The sequence below is a fragment of the Pristiophorus japonicus genome, chromosome 2 (assembly GCF_044704955.1).
Source record: "Pristiophorus japonicus isolate sPriJap1 chromosome 2, sPriJap1.hap1, whole genome shotgun sequence".
Taxonomy (NCBI): Eukaryota; Metazoa; Chordata; class Chondrichthyes; family Pristiophoridae; genus Pristiophorus; species Pristiophorus japonicus.
In genome coordinates this window covers 113,454,832-113,472,388 of record NC_091978.1, presented here as the reverse complement: position 1 = coordinate 113,472,388, position 17,557 = coordinate 113,454,832, and the positions used below count along the sequence as shown (strand labels likewise).

Below are 17,557 nucleotides of genomic sequence, written 5' to 3'. Positions count from 1 at the left end.
GGCAGAGGGGGTGGGAGGGAAGGGGGGGAGGAGAAGGGGAAGGGGGGGAGGAGGAGAAGGGGAAGGGGGAGGGAGGAGGAGAAGTGGAAGGGGGGGAGGAGGAGAAGGGGGGAGGAGGAGAAGGGGAAGGGGGGAAGAAGAGAAGGGGAAGGGGGGAGGAGGAGAAGGGGAAGGGGGGAGGAGGAGAAGGGGAAGGGTGGAGAAGGGGAAGGGGGGAAGGGGGAGGAGGAGAAGGGGAAGGGGGAGGATGAGAAGGGGAAGGGGGAGGAGGAGAAGGGGAAGGGGAAGGAGGAGAAGGGGAAGGGGGGGAGGAGGAGAAGGGGAAGGGGCAGAGGAGGAAAAGGGGGGGAGGAGGAGAAGGGAAAGGGGGGGAGGAGGAGAAGGGGAAGGGGGAGAGGAGGAGAAGGGGGGGAAGAGGAGAAGGGAAAGGTGGGGAGGAGGAGAAAGGGAAGGGGGGGATAGGAGAAGGGGAAAGGGGGGAGGAGGAGAAGGGGAAGGGGTGGAGGAGGAGAAGGGGAAAGGGGGGGAGGAGGAGAAGGGGAAAGGGGGGGAGGAGGAGAAGGGGAAAGGGGGAGAGGAGGAGAAGGGGAAAGAAGGAGAGGAGGAGAAGGGGAAAGGGGGGAGAGGAGAAGGGGAAAGGGGGGAAGGAGAAGGGGGGGAAAAGGAGAAGGGGGGGAAAGGAGAAGGGGGGTGGGGGGGAGGGAGGCTGAACGGGCTGGGCTCGGCCGGGCCCAAGACTTTGGGCAGGGTCCGACCCCAGCACCAGTTTACAGGTAGGTGCTGTTGGGTCGGGTCGGGTCTGGGGTCCAGGGTCGGGGGCACGTGTCGGGTCGGGGGGAGCATGGGTCGGGGTCAGGAGCGCGGGTCAGGTCGGGTTGGGTCGGGTCTGGTCCGGGGAGTGGGGGGGTGGTCGGGAGCACGGGTCGGGTCGGGGGGGTGGGGAGGGCAGAGGGAGGTCGGGTCGGGTCGGTTCATGTTGGGGGCGGGGGGAGGGAGGTCAGGTTGGGTCGGGTCCGGTCCGGGTGGAGGGGGGGGCGGTCGGGAGCACGGGTCGGGTCGGGGTGTGGGGGGGAGGAGGGAGGTCAGGTTGGTTCGGGTGGGGGGGGGGAGAGAGGGAGCGCGGGGCGGGTTGGGTCGGGTCGGGTCGGGTCGGGTCGGGTCGGTTCGGTTCGGTTCGGGTCGGGGGGGTGGGGCGGGCAGAGGGAGGTCGGGTCGGGTCGGTTCATGTCGGGGGCGGGGGGAGGAAGGTCAGGTTGGGTCGGGTCCGGTCCGGGTGGAGGGGGGGGGAGGGCGGTCGGGAGCGCGGGTCGGGTCCAGTCCGGGGGGTCGGGTCCGGTCCGGGGGCGGGGGGAAGCAGGAGTCGAGTCGGGAGGAAGCAGGAGCTGGGCGTGGGAGGCAGCCTCATCCACGCAACCGCAGTGAGGCCATTCAGCCAGGGCTAGGGGCTGCGTGCTTCGGGCCCCTCCCACACAGTTTTGGGCGCCTGGAGCTACTGCACATGTGCGCCCACTGTAGCGCGCATGTGCAGAGGTCCCGGCACTGTTTTCAGCGCAGGGATCTAGCTTCGCCCCCCACAGCTCGTGCTGCACCGCGCCCAGCTGCAAACGACCTGCAGGGAGCCGGAGAATTTGTAATTTTTTTTTAGGCGCACTTTGTGGCGTGAAAAACGGGCGTCCAGGACGAGGCTGCGCCATTCTAGACACGGCCCGAAACTTGGGTCCTCTATTTGGCCAAATATATTTGCTTCAACCAGTCAAAGATCACTCCTTATTCCACAAGGGTGACATTCCCATTTGGCCCACTAGCCATCCATTTACCCTCTCAGAGTGCGTTCTATGCCAATTTGTGGCACAGATATTAACAACAAGCTTTAACTCTCAGTAATAAATGTGTTCGTTAAAAAAACAAATTTGATGTATATTTATCAGAAACTTAGAAGTATACACACAGTTTTCTTATTTTTTCCAATTGATTTATGCTTGGGTAGTGTTCTACAGGTATAAGTCGCCTCAGGGTACTCTGTTCATGTGGCCATTTTCCATGTATATGACTAGACCCTAACTATGTGAGTAGGCTAGTTGACCATCAGGACAACATAGCCAGATCAGTCTTGTTCTCATCTGGCATTCACACTTGTCAGGAGGGACCACTGAATGATAAAGGAGTGGAACCATGGTTGATTTTTTTTTCTTTTACCTCCCTAGCCCTCATGTTCCACCACCACAAACAACTAACTTAACAAATATCAAGGATCAAATCTGGGACCTTCCTTTCCTGAATGCCTCAGTAACACACCAGGCAGCAAATGAACACATTTATTAGGCCTGTATGGTTGTCCACTGAATTGTCAGGGGAGCCCAGGTATAGCGTAGAGGACTTAAAATCTAATGTACAAGTGGATCCACAATTAATGGTATAAAAACAAAAGATGCTGGAAATACTCAGCAGGTCAGGCAGCAGTTGTGGGGAGAGAAACAGAATTAACGTTTCAGGTCAATGACCTTTCGTCAGTACCACAATTAATGGTGGCAGGATCTTTAAGGACGACCTGCACAAGACCAGGGCAGTGGGGAAAACTGTGCACACATAATGTAGCTAGTCTGTTGTTTGCGATCAGCCGCACATTCCCTAACTCCCCTCCTTGAAGATATATATGATTGCTGAGTCTCAATTCACCCTCGATTTAAAATTAATCTTGAAGCTTGGAAACTTATCTCAGGCCATCAACAGAAAAGGTAGGCTGCCCATGGATTAGAGGCTGCCAGCTCCCTGCCAGGTCACCTGACCCAAAAAATAAGACGATAAAAGTCTGTGATCTCCCACTTTCACTCAAACAGCCGTAGCAACGATTCCTCTCATGCTGAACCACAGGGGTTCCTAGTTCAAAAATGCAGAAAATACTGGCATAGGCTTGGATGCAACAGAGAATTTTCCTTTTTTCATTCTCACAATGGGCAATAAATGCTCTGAGAAGGTGGCTGTGGGCCTTTTAGTAGTTTAATATACCTAAGTGGCCTGCTAGGTTATGAGTTAGCCATGTTAATGTGGGGCTGTAGTCACATATAGGCCAAACTCAGCAGGTTTCCTTCCCTACAGGGCATTACTAAACCAGTTGGGTTTTTATGTCAATCCGACAGCTTATACTCATACTAGCATTTTTTTAAATGTTTCATTCTCTAATTTTGAAAACTGAAATCAAATTCCCAGGCTGCTATGATCGGAATTGAGATCAAGTTCAATATGGATTATTACTCCAGACATCTGGATTTCTAGTCCCGTAACATAACCTTACTCCTGATTACAGATCATATTAGAGCTTTACTGATACTGAAGATTCATTTAGTCAAAGTAGTATTTTGCTCTGGCCACTACTGCAATCTGTCTGTTTATGCAATCCATACATCTCTATCTAAAGGGGAAATTGACTGACAGTCCTGATGTACATGAATTGAGGGTATATAGTTTTGTTAAGTTCTGTGTGTTGGTCATGACAGAGTACCTTATGGGTTTGCCCTTAAATGAGAAGAGAATCTTTCACATGGAAACAATAACTTAGACAACAACTTATGTTGCTGTTGTTGATAGTGTTACTGGACAGTCTGACTTACAATAGCTATGTGAGCTGGCTTTTACATCTCTTCAAGTGTTGGTAGCTACATTTAGATTAAGAAATGTGGCCTTTTTTTCGTTTTCAGGATTTGGGCAATGCTGGCATGGCCCAAATTGCTAAAACCAATGCTAATGCCTGGAGTGTCTATTTACACTGTCACGTCAATTGTATTTTCAAGTTAAAATATGGTTCTACATTCCAATTCGTCATGGAGTGAAATGTTTTCTACAGTTTTGTGATCAATAATAAAGCTCTTACTTCAATTTCAGAAACTTCCAACATTGTTTATCCCAAACTTAAGTATTTTCAATATAGGGAAAAAAAAGAAAGACTTGCATTTATATATCACTTTTCATGACCACCAGACGTCTCAAAGTGCTTTCCAGCCAATTAATTACTTTTGGAGTGTAGTCATTGTTGTAATGTGGGATCGGCTAAAGTAAGGATTGTAGGTAGATGGGAAAAGGGGGCAAGGTACTTCTATGTTTAGCAGCACAAATGGTACAAATGCCAATATTAATTAAGAACCAACTGATTTACAAATATACTAAAGTGAACTCACTGAGCTGTGAAATTTCTGTTGCCCATGATATTACAGATTCCATAGAGTAACCTCGAACCAGCTTTTTTCCACATTGACGAAACCTTTCTCTTGGATTATGACTGTTTTTTCCAATCTAAAAAAGAATAATTCAACAAACGAGATTATGTTTACAAAAGGCAGAAATATATTTATTGCTAATCAATACCAATAATAACATGGCGCATAACCAGCATCAAAATGGGCAAGTCATTGTTTGTGAAAGTTTGTTATCAGTGCTCTGAGCATGGAGTTTTGCAAGCCAGGGGCACACAGCAGAATTTGGGGATGTATTCCCCCCACCCCCTCCCCATGATGATATGTGCCCCTAGCACACAAAGCTCTCCACTGGGAGTGCAAAAGATGAAAATCTAACTCGCATGCAAATTCAAAACTCTGTTGGTTTTGAAAATGTGATTAACAGACAATTGAACATCCAACAGATAATTGAGGTCTGCATTTATTAACGGTGATGCTGATATCAGGCTAATGCAATGCATTGGAGTTGCAACATGGAATGACGAGATAGATTTTTAACAGCTTTCCCCTTGTGGTAAGTTCACTGGGCGGTTTGCGTGACCCATTAACGCAATGAAACGTTGAAAAAATGTTGGCTGGCACTCTTCCGCCAGCTGGTGACAGATCCCGTGGTGGGCGCCATTTTGCAAGGGCCGGTAGTGCTGCCAGAAAAGGCAATCATGGAGGGATTTAAATCAACAAGATCGGGACGTCCGTGAGTGTGCAACGCTCACTTGACACCCGATCTGCAGCATTGGATTTCACCGTTCAACTTATTGGCATAGCTAAACGACAACAGGGAGAGCAGGCATTCAACAGCAGACGGGAGGCTCCAGCGGCGATATTTAAATGGATCATCAGCAATTAATTGCACCTGACATGATTATGCAGGTTGAATGGTTCTGAGCTACTTTCTGCAACTCCAACAGTTTTATTAACTTCTTTCAAGGTTCTAAGGGAACAGGGAGTGTTATTGCAAGTTCAGAACTCCTTCATTATTTTTTAAAGGCTTCTGGTCACAAAACGTGCTCACAGTCATGGGGGCTGTACTTGCAGTTGACCTCGCACTCCATGAGGAAAATGGGAACATGCGCACAGAGGAAGAAGGAGGGCCATGAGGCCTCTCAACAGGAGACCTTACCCATCTAGGGTCTTCTGACAGCACTTCTCCGACTTCCACTTAAGCGAGGAGCTGTGTCTTTGGAGGCTATATTTCACTAAGGAGGTGGTCACAGAATTCTTCTACCTCCTGCAACCAGACCTGCAACCTCAAGGCAGGGCGACCACGGGCCTCCCAGTGGCAGTCAAGGTCACTGTGGCCCTCAAATTCTTCACCAGTGGATCCTTGCAGGAGACATAGCTAATATCTCACAGTTCGCCATCCATCGCTGCATCTGGGAGGTCACGGAAACTCTACACTAGAAGGGACTACTTTGGCTTCTCTCTCCACAGAGAGAAGCAGGACGAACACGCATGTAGCTTTGCAAGGATAGCGGGCTTCTCCATGTTGCACGGTGCCGTTGACTGCACACATGTTGCTTTGCGGGCACCGCATTCAAATCCTGAGATCTTCTGTAACCACAAAGGCTACCACTGACTATGAGCCCAATTTTCCCCAATCCCTTTTTTCGGTGCACTTTCGGTGCCTAACTGCGCTGACTTTGCGCGCTGGAAATGGCGCCGTAAAAAAGTGGCCCCATCCTGCCTGCTCTGCCAAGTCTCTGGTGTCCCAGCGTCGATAATGAAGTGGAGGGCGGAGCAACAGCCCAGCACAGAAAACACTGCAGGCAGCTGCGCACATGCGCAGTGGAGTCTGCTCACATGCTCCTTGCCCTCCCAGCGTGTCCTGCACGCTGTGAGCAGGACCCGATGCTCGCAGCCCCTATCCCCGGCCGAGTGGCCTCCCGCACCGGCCGGCCAGACCACTGACCTCCTGGGCCGAGGTAGGATTTGAGTTTTATTTTTTATTTATTGATGGTTGTGCTTTGTTTAGTGAGGAGAGTTTTGATTTGGGGGCGGGGGGGGGGGTTGCGGGGGCGGGGTGAGGGGGGACTTTAAAAAAAAACTTGTTTCTGGCATAAAGGTAGGACTTCTATTTTTTATTTGTTATTGATGGATTGCTTATTACTTTTTGTGGTTTGTTTAGTGCTTTGTAAGTCTTGGTGCTTTAAATGTACTAACCTGCGGCGAATTCTTAACTGCCCGCAAGGTTTTTCAGAGCTGGCCACATACGCTGATGTAAGTCGAGTTGGAGTAAGTTTTAGCTGGCCAAAGTGACATAAATGGCCAAAACTGGCGTAAGTGGCTGGGAACGGACCCTTTTGAAAAAATCGTACCTAACTGAGTTACTCTGGAGCAAGTTTATTGGGGAAAATTGTGTTTTTGAACTTACACCAGAAAAAATTGGAGCAAGTCACGGCCAAAATTGGGCCCTTAATGTGCAGTTGGTGTGCAACCACGCACAGTGAATCCTCAATGTCAATGCCCGCTATCCTGGTAACCATGATTCATTCATCCTTCGCCAGTCCAGTTCCCAGCAATTTTCCAGCCACCACAGCAAACCCGAGGGTGGCTGCTTGGAGACAGGGGCTATCCGTTCTGCACTTGGCTCAGGGCTCCCCTCCACAACCCCAACACTCATGCCCAGCACTTATACTGCCACCAGGAACATCATCGAGCAGACCATCGGGCTACTGAATCTACGGTTCCGCTGCCTTGACTGCTGGGGAAGGAGCCCTCCAGTAGTCAGTGGAGTGGGTGTCCCATTTCGTGGTGGTCTGCTGCATGCTTCATAACTTGGTCATCATGAGGAGGAGCAGGAGGATGAGGAGCAAGAGGATGAGGAGCAAGAGGACAAGTTGGGAGGGATGAGGCAGGCAGCCAATCGTCCATCTGGATGGGCTGTCCGTGAACGGTTCATCAGACTCCGATTCAAAAGAAATAAACCCCAGATCCCCATTGCTCACCACATCCCTATTATACCATCCCTGCCTCATGGAATATCACAGTGTCCTCCTGGGCACAAAGCTGAAATGGGAGACACCAGAAAAGATTCCAACCACAGTGAATAAATTGATCAATAATCAAATCATACAGTTACATTAATACTATTAACTAATCAGCCTTGTGCAATCCCTTAATGTCTGACTTTCGTGTGGCTTTTCCTAATCTAGTGCTCCGATGAAGTGCTCCTTCAGTAGTTGCAGCATGGCTGGTGGAAGGCTGCTAAGTTTCCGTGAGCGAGATTTCAGATGGCATTGCAGGATGAACTCAAGCAGCTCTGGACTTGGAAAGCCCAGCTGTAGACTGCACCACCTCGGCATGGGTGGCAGCTGTCTGGGCTGGCTGGCTATCAAGCAACGGCAAAGGCAATGGTGGAGTGGCAGTGGTGGGAGTACGAATGGTGTAATCTTGACAGAGGACAACAGGGTCATACTCCACTGACCCACTACCACTCATCTGGGATGGCATCTCAGCATTCCTGTTGGAGCATCCTGCAAGCCCCGGTCGACAGTGTTAAACCCAGCCATGATGACAGCAGTCAGAGCTTGGGTGGCTTCAAGCTGAGACTGCATATCAGCGATCTGATCGTGGGTGTCTTCACACTGAGACTGCATGAGAGCAATCTGAGTTTCGATGGCATGAAGCAGAGACTGCACGAGAGCAGACTGAGCTTCTGCTGCAGCACTAAGACTTTGGGTCGCTTCCGCATATGCTGCAATGGAAACTGCAACATCACCCATTATGCACACCATCACGTCTGGGTTGACATGGTCTCTCTGGGAGTGTATCATCATTTCCAGACTGGAAATCCTGGGCTCCAAGCTCTGCGCAGAGCCTCGTGCAATGTCGGAGGCGGACTCCTCCATGCTCCTTGACGTTGTCGAAAGGCTCTCTGGTAGGCTTGCCATTGCACCCATCAATTCGGTGTGCATGCCCATCACCCTTCTTCTGACGGCCTCCCCATCGAGGTCCTCATCTGAGTCCTGTGCAGCAGAACTCCCGCGAACTTATCCTCCAGGGAGCTGGCACCTGTGCTACCCTTTATCCCTGGCCTTGCTGCAGCTTACTCCTGCCCAGTAACTCACCATGTGCAGATCCTACTACTACACTAGCCTCTAAAGAATGCGTAATGCCAGTATCTGAGCTGGTGTCTGCGAGTGAAAGATGCAGTGACATCGTGGCTTCTTCTTCCTCTTCTCTCCTCCCCCCACTCCCTACTCTCTGCTGTGCCCTCAGGGACAGGCTGCTCAGAGCTTGTTGATTATCTGAAAGCAGAAAGACATGTGTTGGGTTATGGTGAGAGAAGGGTGGGGGAAGCCAGAAATGCATGCATAAAGCACGAGAAGCTTGAAAGTGAGAATAGGTTGTGGACTGAGGGGTAAGTGGGATGTGAGAAGTAGGATTAGGAAAGAACATAGCGGGCTGACAACATGACAACCAATGAGTTGGAGTACTCGCTCCTCCAGCTGGTTTAGTTCTTGCGTGTCTGCCTGGTCCTCACCTCGCTCCTCCAGCTGGTTTAGTTCTTGCGAGTCAGCCTAGTCCTCACCTCTCTGTTGCTGCTTGTAGCGATTATGTGCCAGCTTGGCTTGCAAGAGAAAAAGAAGTATTGAGTGAGTTTCGTGCAATGTGTTTGGGTGATGTGCCTGCCATAGTTGAATAGCTATCAATGTGTGCAAGGTGTGAGATGTGCGTGTGAGTGTTGCAGCAGTGATAAGGTTGTAAGGCTGAAGTGAAGCTCTGATTGTGAGGTGTGAGCTGTGATAGGTAGATATTGTTGGTATTTGAGTGCTGGGCGGGTGGTGCATTGAGCAGTATGTGAGGCTTGTGGCGCTGATCATGGTATTTGCTGAAGCCTTCACTCACTTTGACCACCTGCATGAGGTCATTAAACTTCTTCCTGCACTTGGGGGGGTGGTCCTTGGGACCACAGTGCTGGCCGTGACATTGTCTGCAATCTCTTACCACATGGTTCAGAATGTATAGGGCGAGAGCTTCTTGCCAGCTTGCAGGTATAGGACCGCCCGCCTCTTATTGCTGTTGGGGCAGCTGCAAACCCAACCAGCTGACAATGAGATGTTGCAGCATTAGTGCACTGCCCCTTTAAGTAGTGGAGAAAGCCTGTGGCAAACATGACTGGCAATTAGACTGGCCCCGATATTGGTCCACCTGTTGAGTGTTAAGTCAATGAGCATCAGTTTTAGTGTTAAAATCATGACTATAATCATGTTAATAAAGTGTGAGCACAAATTTTGCATGCTATCTAGACTATTTTCAGGTAGTGCAGCTTAACCTCATTTGGTCTTTTCACTGTCCATTTCATGGTTATATCCAATTTTTTAAACCCTTAATTTCTTCCATGCCATTAGGAAGAGGCACCAAAGGCTGAGTACTTCTACACAGCCAACTTGAGCCATTCATGCAAAGCACCTTGTGGCCAGTAATAAAGCTACATTGGCAAAGGCCAAGGGTCAGCTCACCTACCCATTCTTTCAACAGGGTATGGTGTCTAATAATGCAAGACCTAAAAGAATAGAGCATATATGCATTACTTTAGCAAAAGGAAACCATTTTAAAGCAAAAGATGACTCCATGAGAAAGTATCAACACTGACAGATACTTACAAACAGGTTTTCTCTTCAATTAAAAATAAAAAAATATTTAAATTAGGATTATTCTGATTTGCAGGGGTCCGCTATCAGCCTGCACTTCGGTTATCCTGTGTGGAACTCTACCACTGGACGGTGACAGCCAAGGGAAATCTATTGTGGCTTTTGCCAGCTTTTTAGAGAGTTACCATTTTTCCAAATCTCCACTGATAATTAGCTAATATTCCCCTATGGTATTGGCCTCTAGGAAACTCTGAAAGGGATACCTTCAGTTCTGTAGAAAGAAACTGGTGTTCAACTGAATGGAGCAGTGTATGTGGGGCCCACAGAGGATTCCATGCTGTAGTCATGGCCTGGAACACCCCAGAAGGTTACAGCCTGCAGTATTAAACTGACTCCTTGACAGTCACCTATACTTGTTAGCTAGTCTTGCCAGTTTTGCTTACCAGCACCACATTTTGCTCTAATCCCCCCATCAGCTGGTGCCCAAGATGATTTATTTAAATGGCTTGACTCCACTTTGATATCAGAAACTCCTGCAGGGTCAGGCTCCCTTTGCACTGGCACAATGTGATTCTGCTTCTCCACAGTTACAGTAGCGGAGCAAGATCGTGGATATTCAGGTCTAATGTATTATCCTTCTGTTAAAGTTTAGGAGTATGCCTTTTTAAGGCCATAAAGTCTAATTACTGTTAAACAAACACTGTGTGTATTTATACAGATGTCAATTAAGAGGCTACAAGTATTCTGGCTCCAGTACCTTGTGTTGCTGGAAAGTTCCTTTGTTTCTTCATAATTTAAAAAAAATATGGTACATAAATTTGAGTGTGACATTTGAAGTGTGATGGACAGGAAAGCAGAGTTGTGATGGACAGTGAATGTGTGTGCTAGATAAACTGTTTTTATAATATTACTAGCAGATCTCCTGTGTTATTGCTCAAAGATTTTAGGAAAATGGGGTGTTACATAAACGGCATTATCAGGAACATTGATTAACATTGGGTGGGACCCTGGGACTACTAGGACCAAGACCGCCTCTTGCCACCTTCGTAACATCGCCCATCCCCACCCCTGCTTCAGCTTATTCTCATCCATTCATTTGTTACCTCCAGACGCGACTATTCCAATGCTCTCCAATCCAGCCTTCCACCTTGCACCTTCCACAAACTTGAGTTCAGCTAAAACTCTGCTGCCCCTGTACTAACTCACATCAAGTCCTGTTCACCCATCACCCCTGTGCTCGCTGACCTACATTGGCTCCCGGTCTGGCAACGATTCGATTTAAAAATCATCATCCTGGTTTTCAAATCCCTCCATGGCCTCACCCCTCCCTATCTCTGTAACTTCCTCCAGTACGACAACTATTTTAGTTGAAGAACGTTAAATCAAGTGCCCCCTGCCTCCAGTCCTATAATCCTCCAAGATTTCTGCGCTCCTCCAATTCTGGCCCCTTGCGTATCCCCGATTTTCTTTGCTCCACCATAGGCGGTCGTGCTTTCAACTGTCTGGACCCTATCTCTTGAATTGCCTTCCTAAACCTCTCCACCTCTCTCTCTGCCTTGACCCTGTTCTCATATCTCCTAATATGGCTCAATGTCAAATTTTGATTTGATAATCGCTGCTGTGAATTGCCTTTTGATGTTTTACAAATTAAAAGGTGTTATATAAATGCAAGCAATATCATTAAATGAACGAAGTGAAAGATGATTGCTGCCATCTTGTGGACACCATCTATAGTTACTGAAGTACTCGTCATTCAGTGCACAAGAGTGGCATTGATGGACTCACTTGTTCATTTTTTCTTCCTCCCTTTAAAGAGATGATAGCCTATGTTCATGGAATCACAGAATCATAGAAAGTTACAGCACAGAAGGAGGACATTTCGGCCATCATGTCCGTGCCGGCCAACAAAGAGCTATCCAGCCTAATCCCAATTTCCAGCTCTTGGTCCATAGCCCTGTAGGTTACAACACTTCAGGTGCACATCCAAGTACTTTTTAAATGTGGTGAGGGTTTCTGCCTCTACCACCCTTTCAGGCAGTGAGTCCCAGACCCCCACAACCCTCTGGGTGAAGAAATTTCCCCTCAAATCCCCACTAAACCTTCTACCAATTACTTTAAATCTATGCCCCTGGTTTTTGCCCCATCTGCTAACCAATTTATCTAGGCCCCTCATAATTTTATACACCTCAATCAGGTCTCCCCTCAGCCTCCTTTGTTCCAAGGAAAACAAACACAGCCTATCCAATCTTTCTTCATAGCTAAGATTCTATATGTTATATATGTGGACTTGTATTTACTCTGTACAGCCACCAGAGGGCTCATCCCCTGGAGTCCGAAGGGATCCCATAATCCCTTGAGAGCACAGGAATTTAAGGAGGCTTCACAGGTTGAAGAGGCATTCTGAAGACCTGCAACAAAAGACTAAGGTCACACTTTACTTTGAGCTCACAGTATTCAGTATGATTCTTTCTCCATACACAACACGATACACCTAGCAACATCCTCGTAAATCTCCTCTGTACCCTCTCTAGTGCAATCACATCCTTCCTGTAATGTGGTGACCAGAACTGCACGCAGTACTCTAGCTTTTCCTAAACAACTGAATTCAGATCAAGATCGCACTGTGTTGGGAACAGCAGGGAGAATGTACTTTTTACTGCTTTATGGATAATCAGGTGGAAAGAGACCTACTGCTGCCTAACTGCCCTGCACCCACCGGGAATGCTGCTGACCACCCCTTCCTGCAAACTGCATGCAGATGGTGGCAGATGGGAAGGGCCTGGGACCACAGCAGAATTTCCTGGCATCCACCTGCCACTTCCAGGGATTGGCATATGGAAGGTGGCTGTTCATCCTAGAAAGTGGCAGTAACAGTCCTAAGGACTACCTATGGAAGGAGAGGGGTCTGTAGCTGCTTTGTCCTTCAATTTGGGCCCCACTAATCCACTTGTGTGGATTTCCTGACTTTCGAGGCTCTTCTGCTCCTTTAAATATCTGGTCGCCACTTCTGGCCGCACCACCAGGATTTTGTGGTTGCGCACTGGGTGATGAAACCTAAAGGAGGAAACTGGGCAGTGGTGGTATCAGACTGGCAGAGGGCGGTACCACCCCCCAAAATACTGCCAGTGGGAAGTGAATCCATCCCAGTTTATTTGCGCACCAAGACTGTGAAGTGCCTTGGGACGTTTCACTATGTTAAAGGTGCTATATAAGTGCAAGTTTTGTTGTTTAATCTAATTTCTCATCTATTCTGAGACATACCAGCATTGCATTCTGTCGCCTTAATTCCAGAATCCGGTCCTCTTCCTCCTTTGCTTCTTGTTTTCTTTTTGCTTCCTTTTCATAGGAAGCTGCCACGACTGCCAGCACCAGGTTCACGATGTAGTGAGCACCAAACATGACGACGACTATGAAGAATATAATGTAAAAGGCTCCACTAGCACGAAGTACCTGAAATAAATTGGAGGAAAGTGAATTCTTCAAAATTAACACAAAGAATGCAAAAAGGGGAAGGTGGCATGAATGCAGACAGCGGAAGGAGCGTGCGGCAAACCAGACTCCCCACCCACTCTTTCCTTCAACCACTGTTTGTCCCACCTGTAACAGAGACTGTAATTCCCGTATTGGACTGTACAGCCACCTGAGAACTCACTTTGAGAGTGGAAGCAAGTCTTCCTTGGTTTCGAGGGACTGGCTATGATGATGATGATTATGACTACACGATTGTTAGTAATTGTTACTTGGGATTTTCCTGACTGCTGCATGGTGGCTCAACATAATGTGCAGCCTAACTAAAATAGTTTTTTAAATTACAATTGTTCTTTGATTAAAATAGATTGAAATAGGTTACATTCATAGCATAGAGTGAATACCGTATAGTGTACTTTGTATTCATTGCTACATTGTGGTAGTAAATGAACATTATTGTGTGGCTTCGGTTGTGGATGATCATGGAGACTGATTACCGAGAGTGGCAGTAGTGCTTTGTACTACTGTGCTTGCATGTTGTCTCAGTGCATGGTTGGTTTTGGTTTTGCCACCAAAGCTTTGATAGTAATCCTACGGGTAAAGCATGTTCCAAATTCCTAGTGTATGGCGTGAGGGCGGAACCAGCAATGGGCTTCAAAAGTTCTCCTGGTTCAACATGAGGCACAATGTGATTTTCTCAAATTGAGCCATATTTGTCTAGATTTTGACTATGGGGTTGCCAACCGGCAGAGTGAGCCAGCCGGCTGCCCGATAGTGCAGATGGCACGTCGGGTCAATTATAAAGACCAAATCTCGTTAACATACTCCCTGCAGGCTGTGGGCAGAAAATGGGTGTCCAAGGGTAGCCAACTGGCTCCAGGCCGGCAGAATATTGGGAGGCCCAGACGTTGGCATGGACCTGAAAAAAGTATGTCGAGTGGTGGGGTCCATTCGCTGGGGAACAAGGAGAAACCAAGGTGACAACCAGTGCAGCAGTGGCCCAGGTGATTACAGTGTATGTCTGCTCCTCCTAGCCCCACAAAAATAAATTAAAACTTATTTTTGGGCTCCTCTTCGGCTGGACTGCCAGCTGAAACAGGGCAGAATGTGCTCAGTGCATGCTCCACCCAGTTCTGCCCTAACATGCAGTTATAGGACCTCGGTGTGCTTATTAAAGGGGCCTTCTTCCTGAAACAGGTAGGCGCTTTGGTTGCCCAACTTTGAAGATGGCGGTTGGAGCGCCGCGTAAACAGGGCGGGAAGCCACTTTAAGGCTGCTACTGCCCCATTTACGCTGGGCAGCTCAAGATAAAATCCAATGACTGGGTACCGGGTCTTTTTGCTTCCACCTAATGGAATTTTCTGATGGGTTGCAGTTCGGAAGAAGCTGAACGTCTTGCCTCTATTGAGCTCTCCGTGTCACTATGGGGAGATGCAAGAGGCAGTTCAAGATCTGGTTCTAGAGGGGAATTGCTGATTTTTATGATGCCAATTAGCATCTTATACCAATAGGATTCAATCTTTTCAGTAGGACCAGAAAATATGAAGAAGAATGTCCACCCCACAATTGCCTCGCTAACACTCTGTTGGGGGCAGTTATAGTTAATATCTACTGTTTCAATTTTTATTGTTATAGTCACTCATTTCACTTCCAAATTTCAGGAATTAAAAAAACAAATGACAAACAAAAGGAATGAATGAATGAAAAAAGAAATAAAAATGCACATTAAGCATTTAACTTGATATAAAATCAAACTTCCTTGAACAGGAAACATTATATCAAGTTCACATTTATTGTTCACCAATTACTTATACTCCAGCTGCTAAGTAAGTCCTTACTGTTCATGAATTGTGAGACAAATGGAAACAGCACTGCAATGGACAGCGGAAGAACAAAGATAAGATTTATTACAATAGATTAAATATAGCTGCTATGTTTTGTACATAAGCATTTGTTGCAGTCTCTTGTTTTACCATTATAGATCTCTCATAGAATACATACCAAGTTATACGTGTTTTCCCAGTAGTCAAGTGTGATAAGTTGAAAGGCTGTAATTAATGCCCATCCAATATTATCAAAATTTGTATATCCATTGTTTGGATTGAATCCTATGCCAGGAATGCATGTAAAGTTTGTGGGGCATCTCCTGTAAATAAAGTAATAACATAGGAGTTAGATGAGGTCCTTACTGCTAGGGGGATCAAGGGGTATGGCGAGAAAGCAGGAATGGGGTACTGAAGTTGAATGTTCAGCCATGAACTCATTGAATGGCGGTGCAGGCTAGAAGGGCCGAATGGCCTACTCCTGCACCTATTTTCTATGTTTCTATGTTTCTATATAGATTCACTTGGTATAGTGGTTATGTTACTGGACTTGTAATCCTGAGGCCTGGTCTAATGACCCAGAGACATGAGTTCAAATCCCACCAAAGCAGTTAGGGAATGTAATTAATTAAAAGATTTTTTAAATAAATCTTGAATAAAAAGCTAGTATCAGTAATGGTGATCATGAAACTACCGGATTGCTGTAAAAATCCATCTGGTTCACTAATGTCCTTTAGGGAAGGAAAGCTGCTGTCCTTACCCGGTCTGGCCTATATGTGACTCCAGACCCACAGCAATATGGCTGACTCTTAACTGCCCCTCTGAATGGCCCAGCAAGCCACTCAGTTGTATTCAAAAAGACAGTTCACCAGCTTCTCGAGGCAATTAGGGACGGGCAATAAATCTCGGCCTGGCTGGCGATGCCCACATCCCGTGAATGAATTTTTTAAAACTTCAGTGTAATGCTCATAGCTGTTGAGTTAACAAACAATAAAACTGATGGGAGCCATTGTAATATTTTTAACTCAGGCTGAAAACAGTCAGTAATGCAAAGCCTCTGTTCACTTGACAGCATTTTAGATTAACATTAATAATAGTCTTATTTGGTGCATTAGTTCAACTTTCTTCCGAACAGATTAGAAGATTAAGAGTATATTTTGTGCCTCATTCAGAAAGATTGCATCTCCAACAATGCAGTGTTTCCTCAGCACTGCAGTGCAGGATCAGCCTAGATTATGCACTCATTGAATCATAAGATCATAAGAAATAGGAGCAGGAATAGACCATTTTGCCCCTCGAGCCTGCTCCGCCATTTAATAAGATCATAGCTGATCTGATCATGGACTCAGCTCCACTTCCCTGCCCGCTCCCCATAACCCTTTTCTCCCTTATCGCTCAAAAATCTGTCTATCTCCGCCTTAAATATATTCAATGACCCAGCCTCCACAGCTCTCTGGGGTAGAAAATTCCATAGATTTACAATCCTCTGAGAGAAGAAATTTCTCCTCATCTCAGTTTTAAATGGGCAGCCCTTATTCTAAGACTATGTCCCCTAGTTTTACTCTCCCAATGAGTGAAAATATCCTCTCTGCTTCCACCTTGTCGAAACACAAAAAGTTAGTATGCAAGTACAGCAAATAATCAGGAAGGCAAATGGAATGTTGGCCTTTATTGCAAGGGGGATAGAATATAAAAGCAGAGCAGTCCTGCTATAACTTACAGGATCATTATCTTATATGTTTTGATCAGGTCATCTCTCATTCTTCTGAACTCCAATGATTATAGGTCCAAGCTACTCAATCTATTCTCATAAGTCAAGCCCCTCATCTCCAGAGTCAATCTAGTGAACCTTCTCTGAACAGTCTCCAATGCAAGTATATCCTTCCTTAAAAACGGAGACCAAAATTATACGCAGTACTCCAGGTGTGGGATCACCAATACCCTGTACACTTGAAGCAGGACTTCTCTGCTTTTATACTCTATCCCCCTTGCAATAAAGGCCAACATTCCATTTGCCTTCCTGATTATTTGCTGTACCCGCATGCTAACTTTTTGTGTTTCATGCACAAGGACCCCCAGGTCTCGCTGTACTGCAGCACTTTGCAATTTTTCTCCATTTAAATTATAATTTGCTTTTCTATTATTTCTGCCAAAAAGGATAACCTCACATTTCCCCATATTATACTCCATCTGCCAAATTTTTGCCTACTCACTTAGCCTGACTATATCCCTTTGCAGATTTTTTGTGTCCTCCTCACAATTTGCTTTCACACCCATCTTTGTATCATCAACAAACTTGGCTTCATTACACTCGGTCCCATCATCCAAGTAATTAATATAGATTGTAAATATTTGAGGCCCCAGCACCGATCCCTGCGGCACCCCACTATTCACTGTTTGCCAAATGGAAAATGACCCATTTATCCCATATTTGTGTAGAAGT

At 46.8% G+C, this 17,557-nt stretch overlaps 1 protein-coding gene across 1 annotated transcript in view; it reads right to left on the bottom strand.

The window, feature by feature from the left end:
- Positions 1–17,557, bottom strand: part of LOC139228888 (sodium channel protein 1 brain-like) — a 304,090-nt gene that overhangs the window by 234,667 nt on the left and 51,866 nt on the right. The window contains 6 exon segments of the mRNA XM_070860378.1: positions 4,224–4,287; positions 7,731–7,923; positions 8,761–8,799; positions 9,836–9,848; positions 13,085–13,273; positions 15,293–15,437. Of these exon segments, the coding sequence (XP_070716479.1) occupies positions 4,224–4,287; positions 7,731–7,923; positions 8,761–8,799; positions 9,836–9,848; positions 13,085–13,273; positions 15,293–15,437 (643 nt within the window).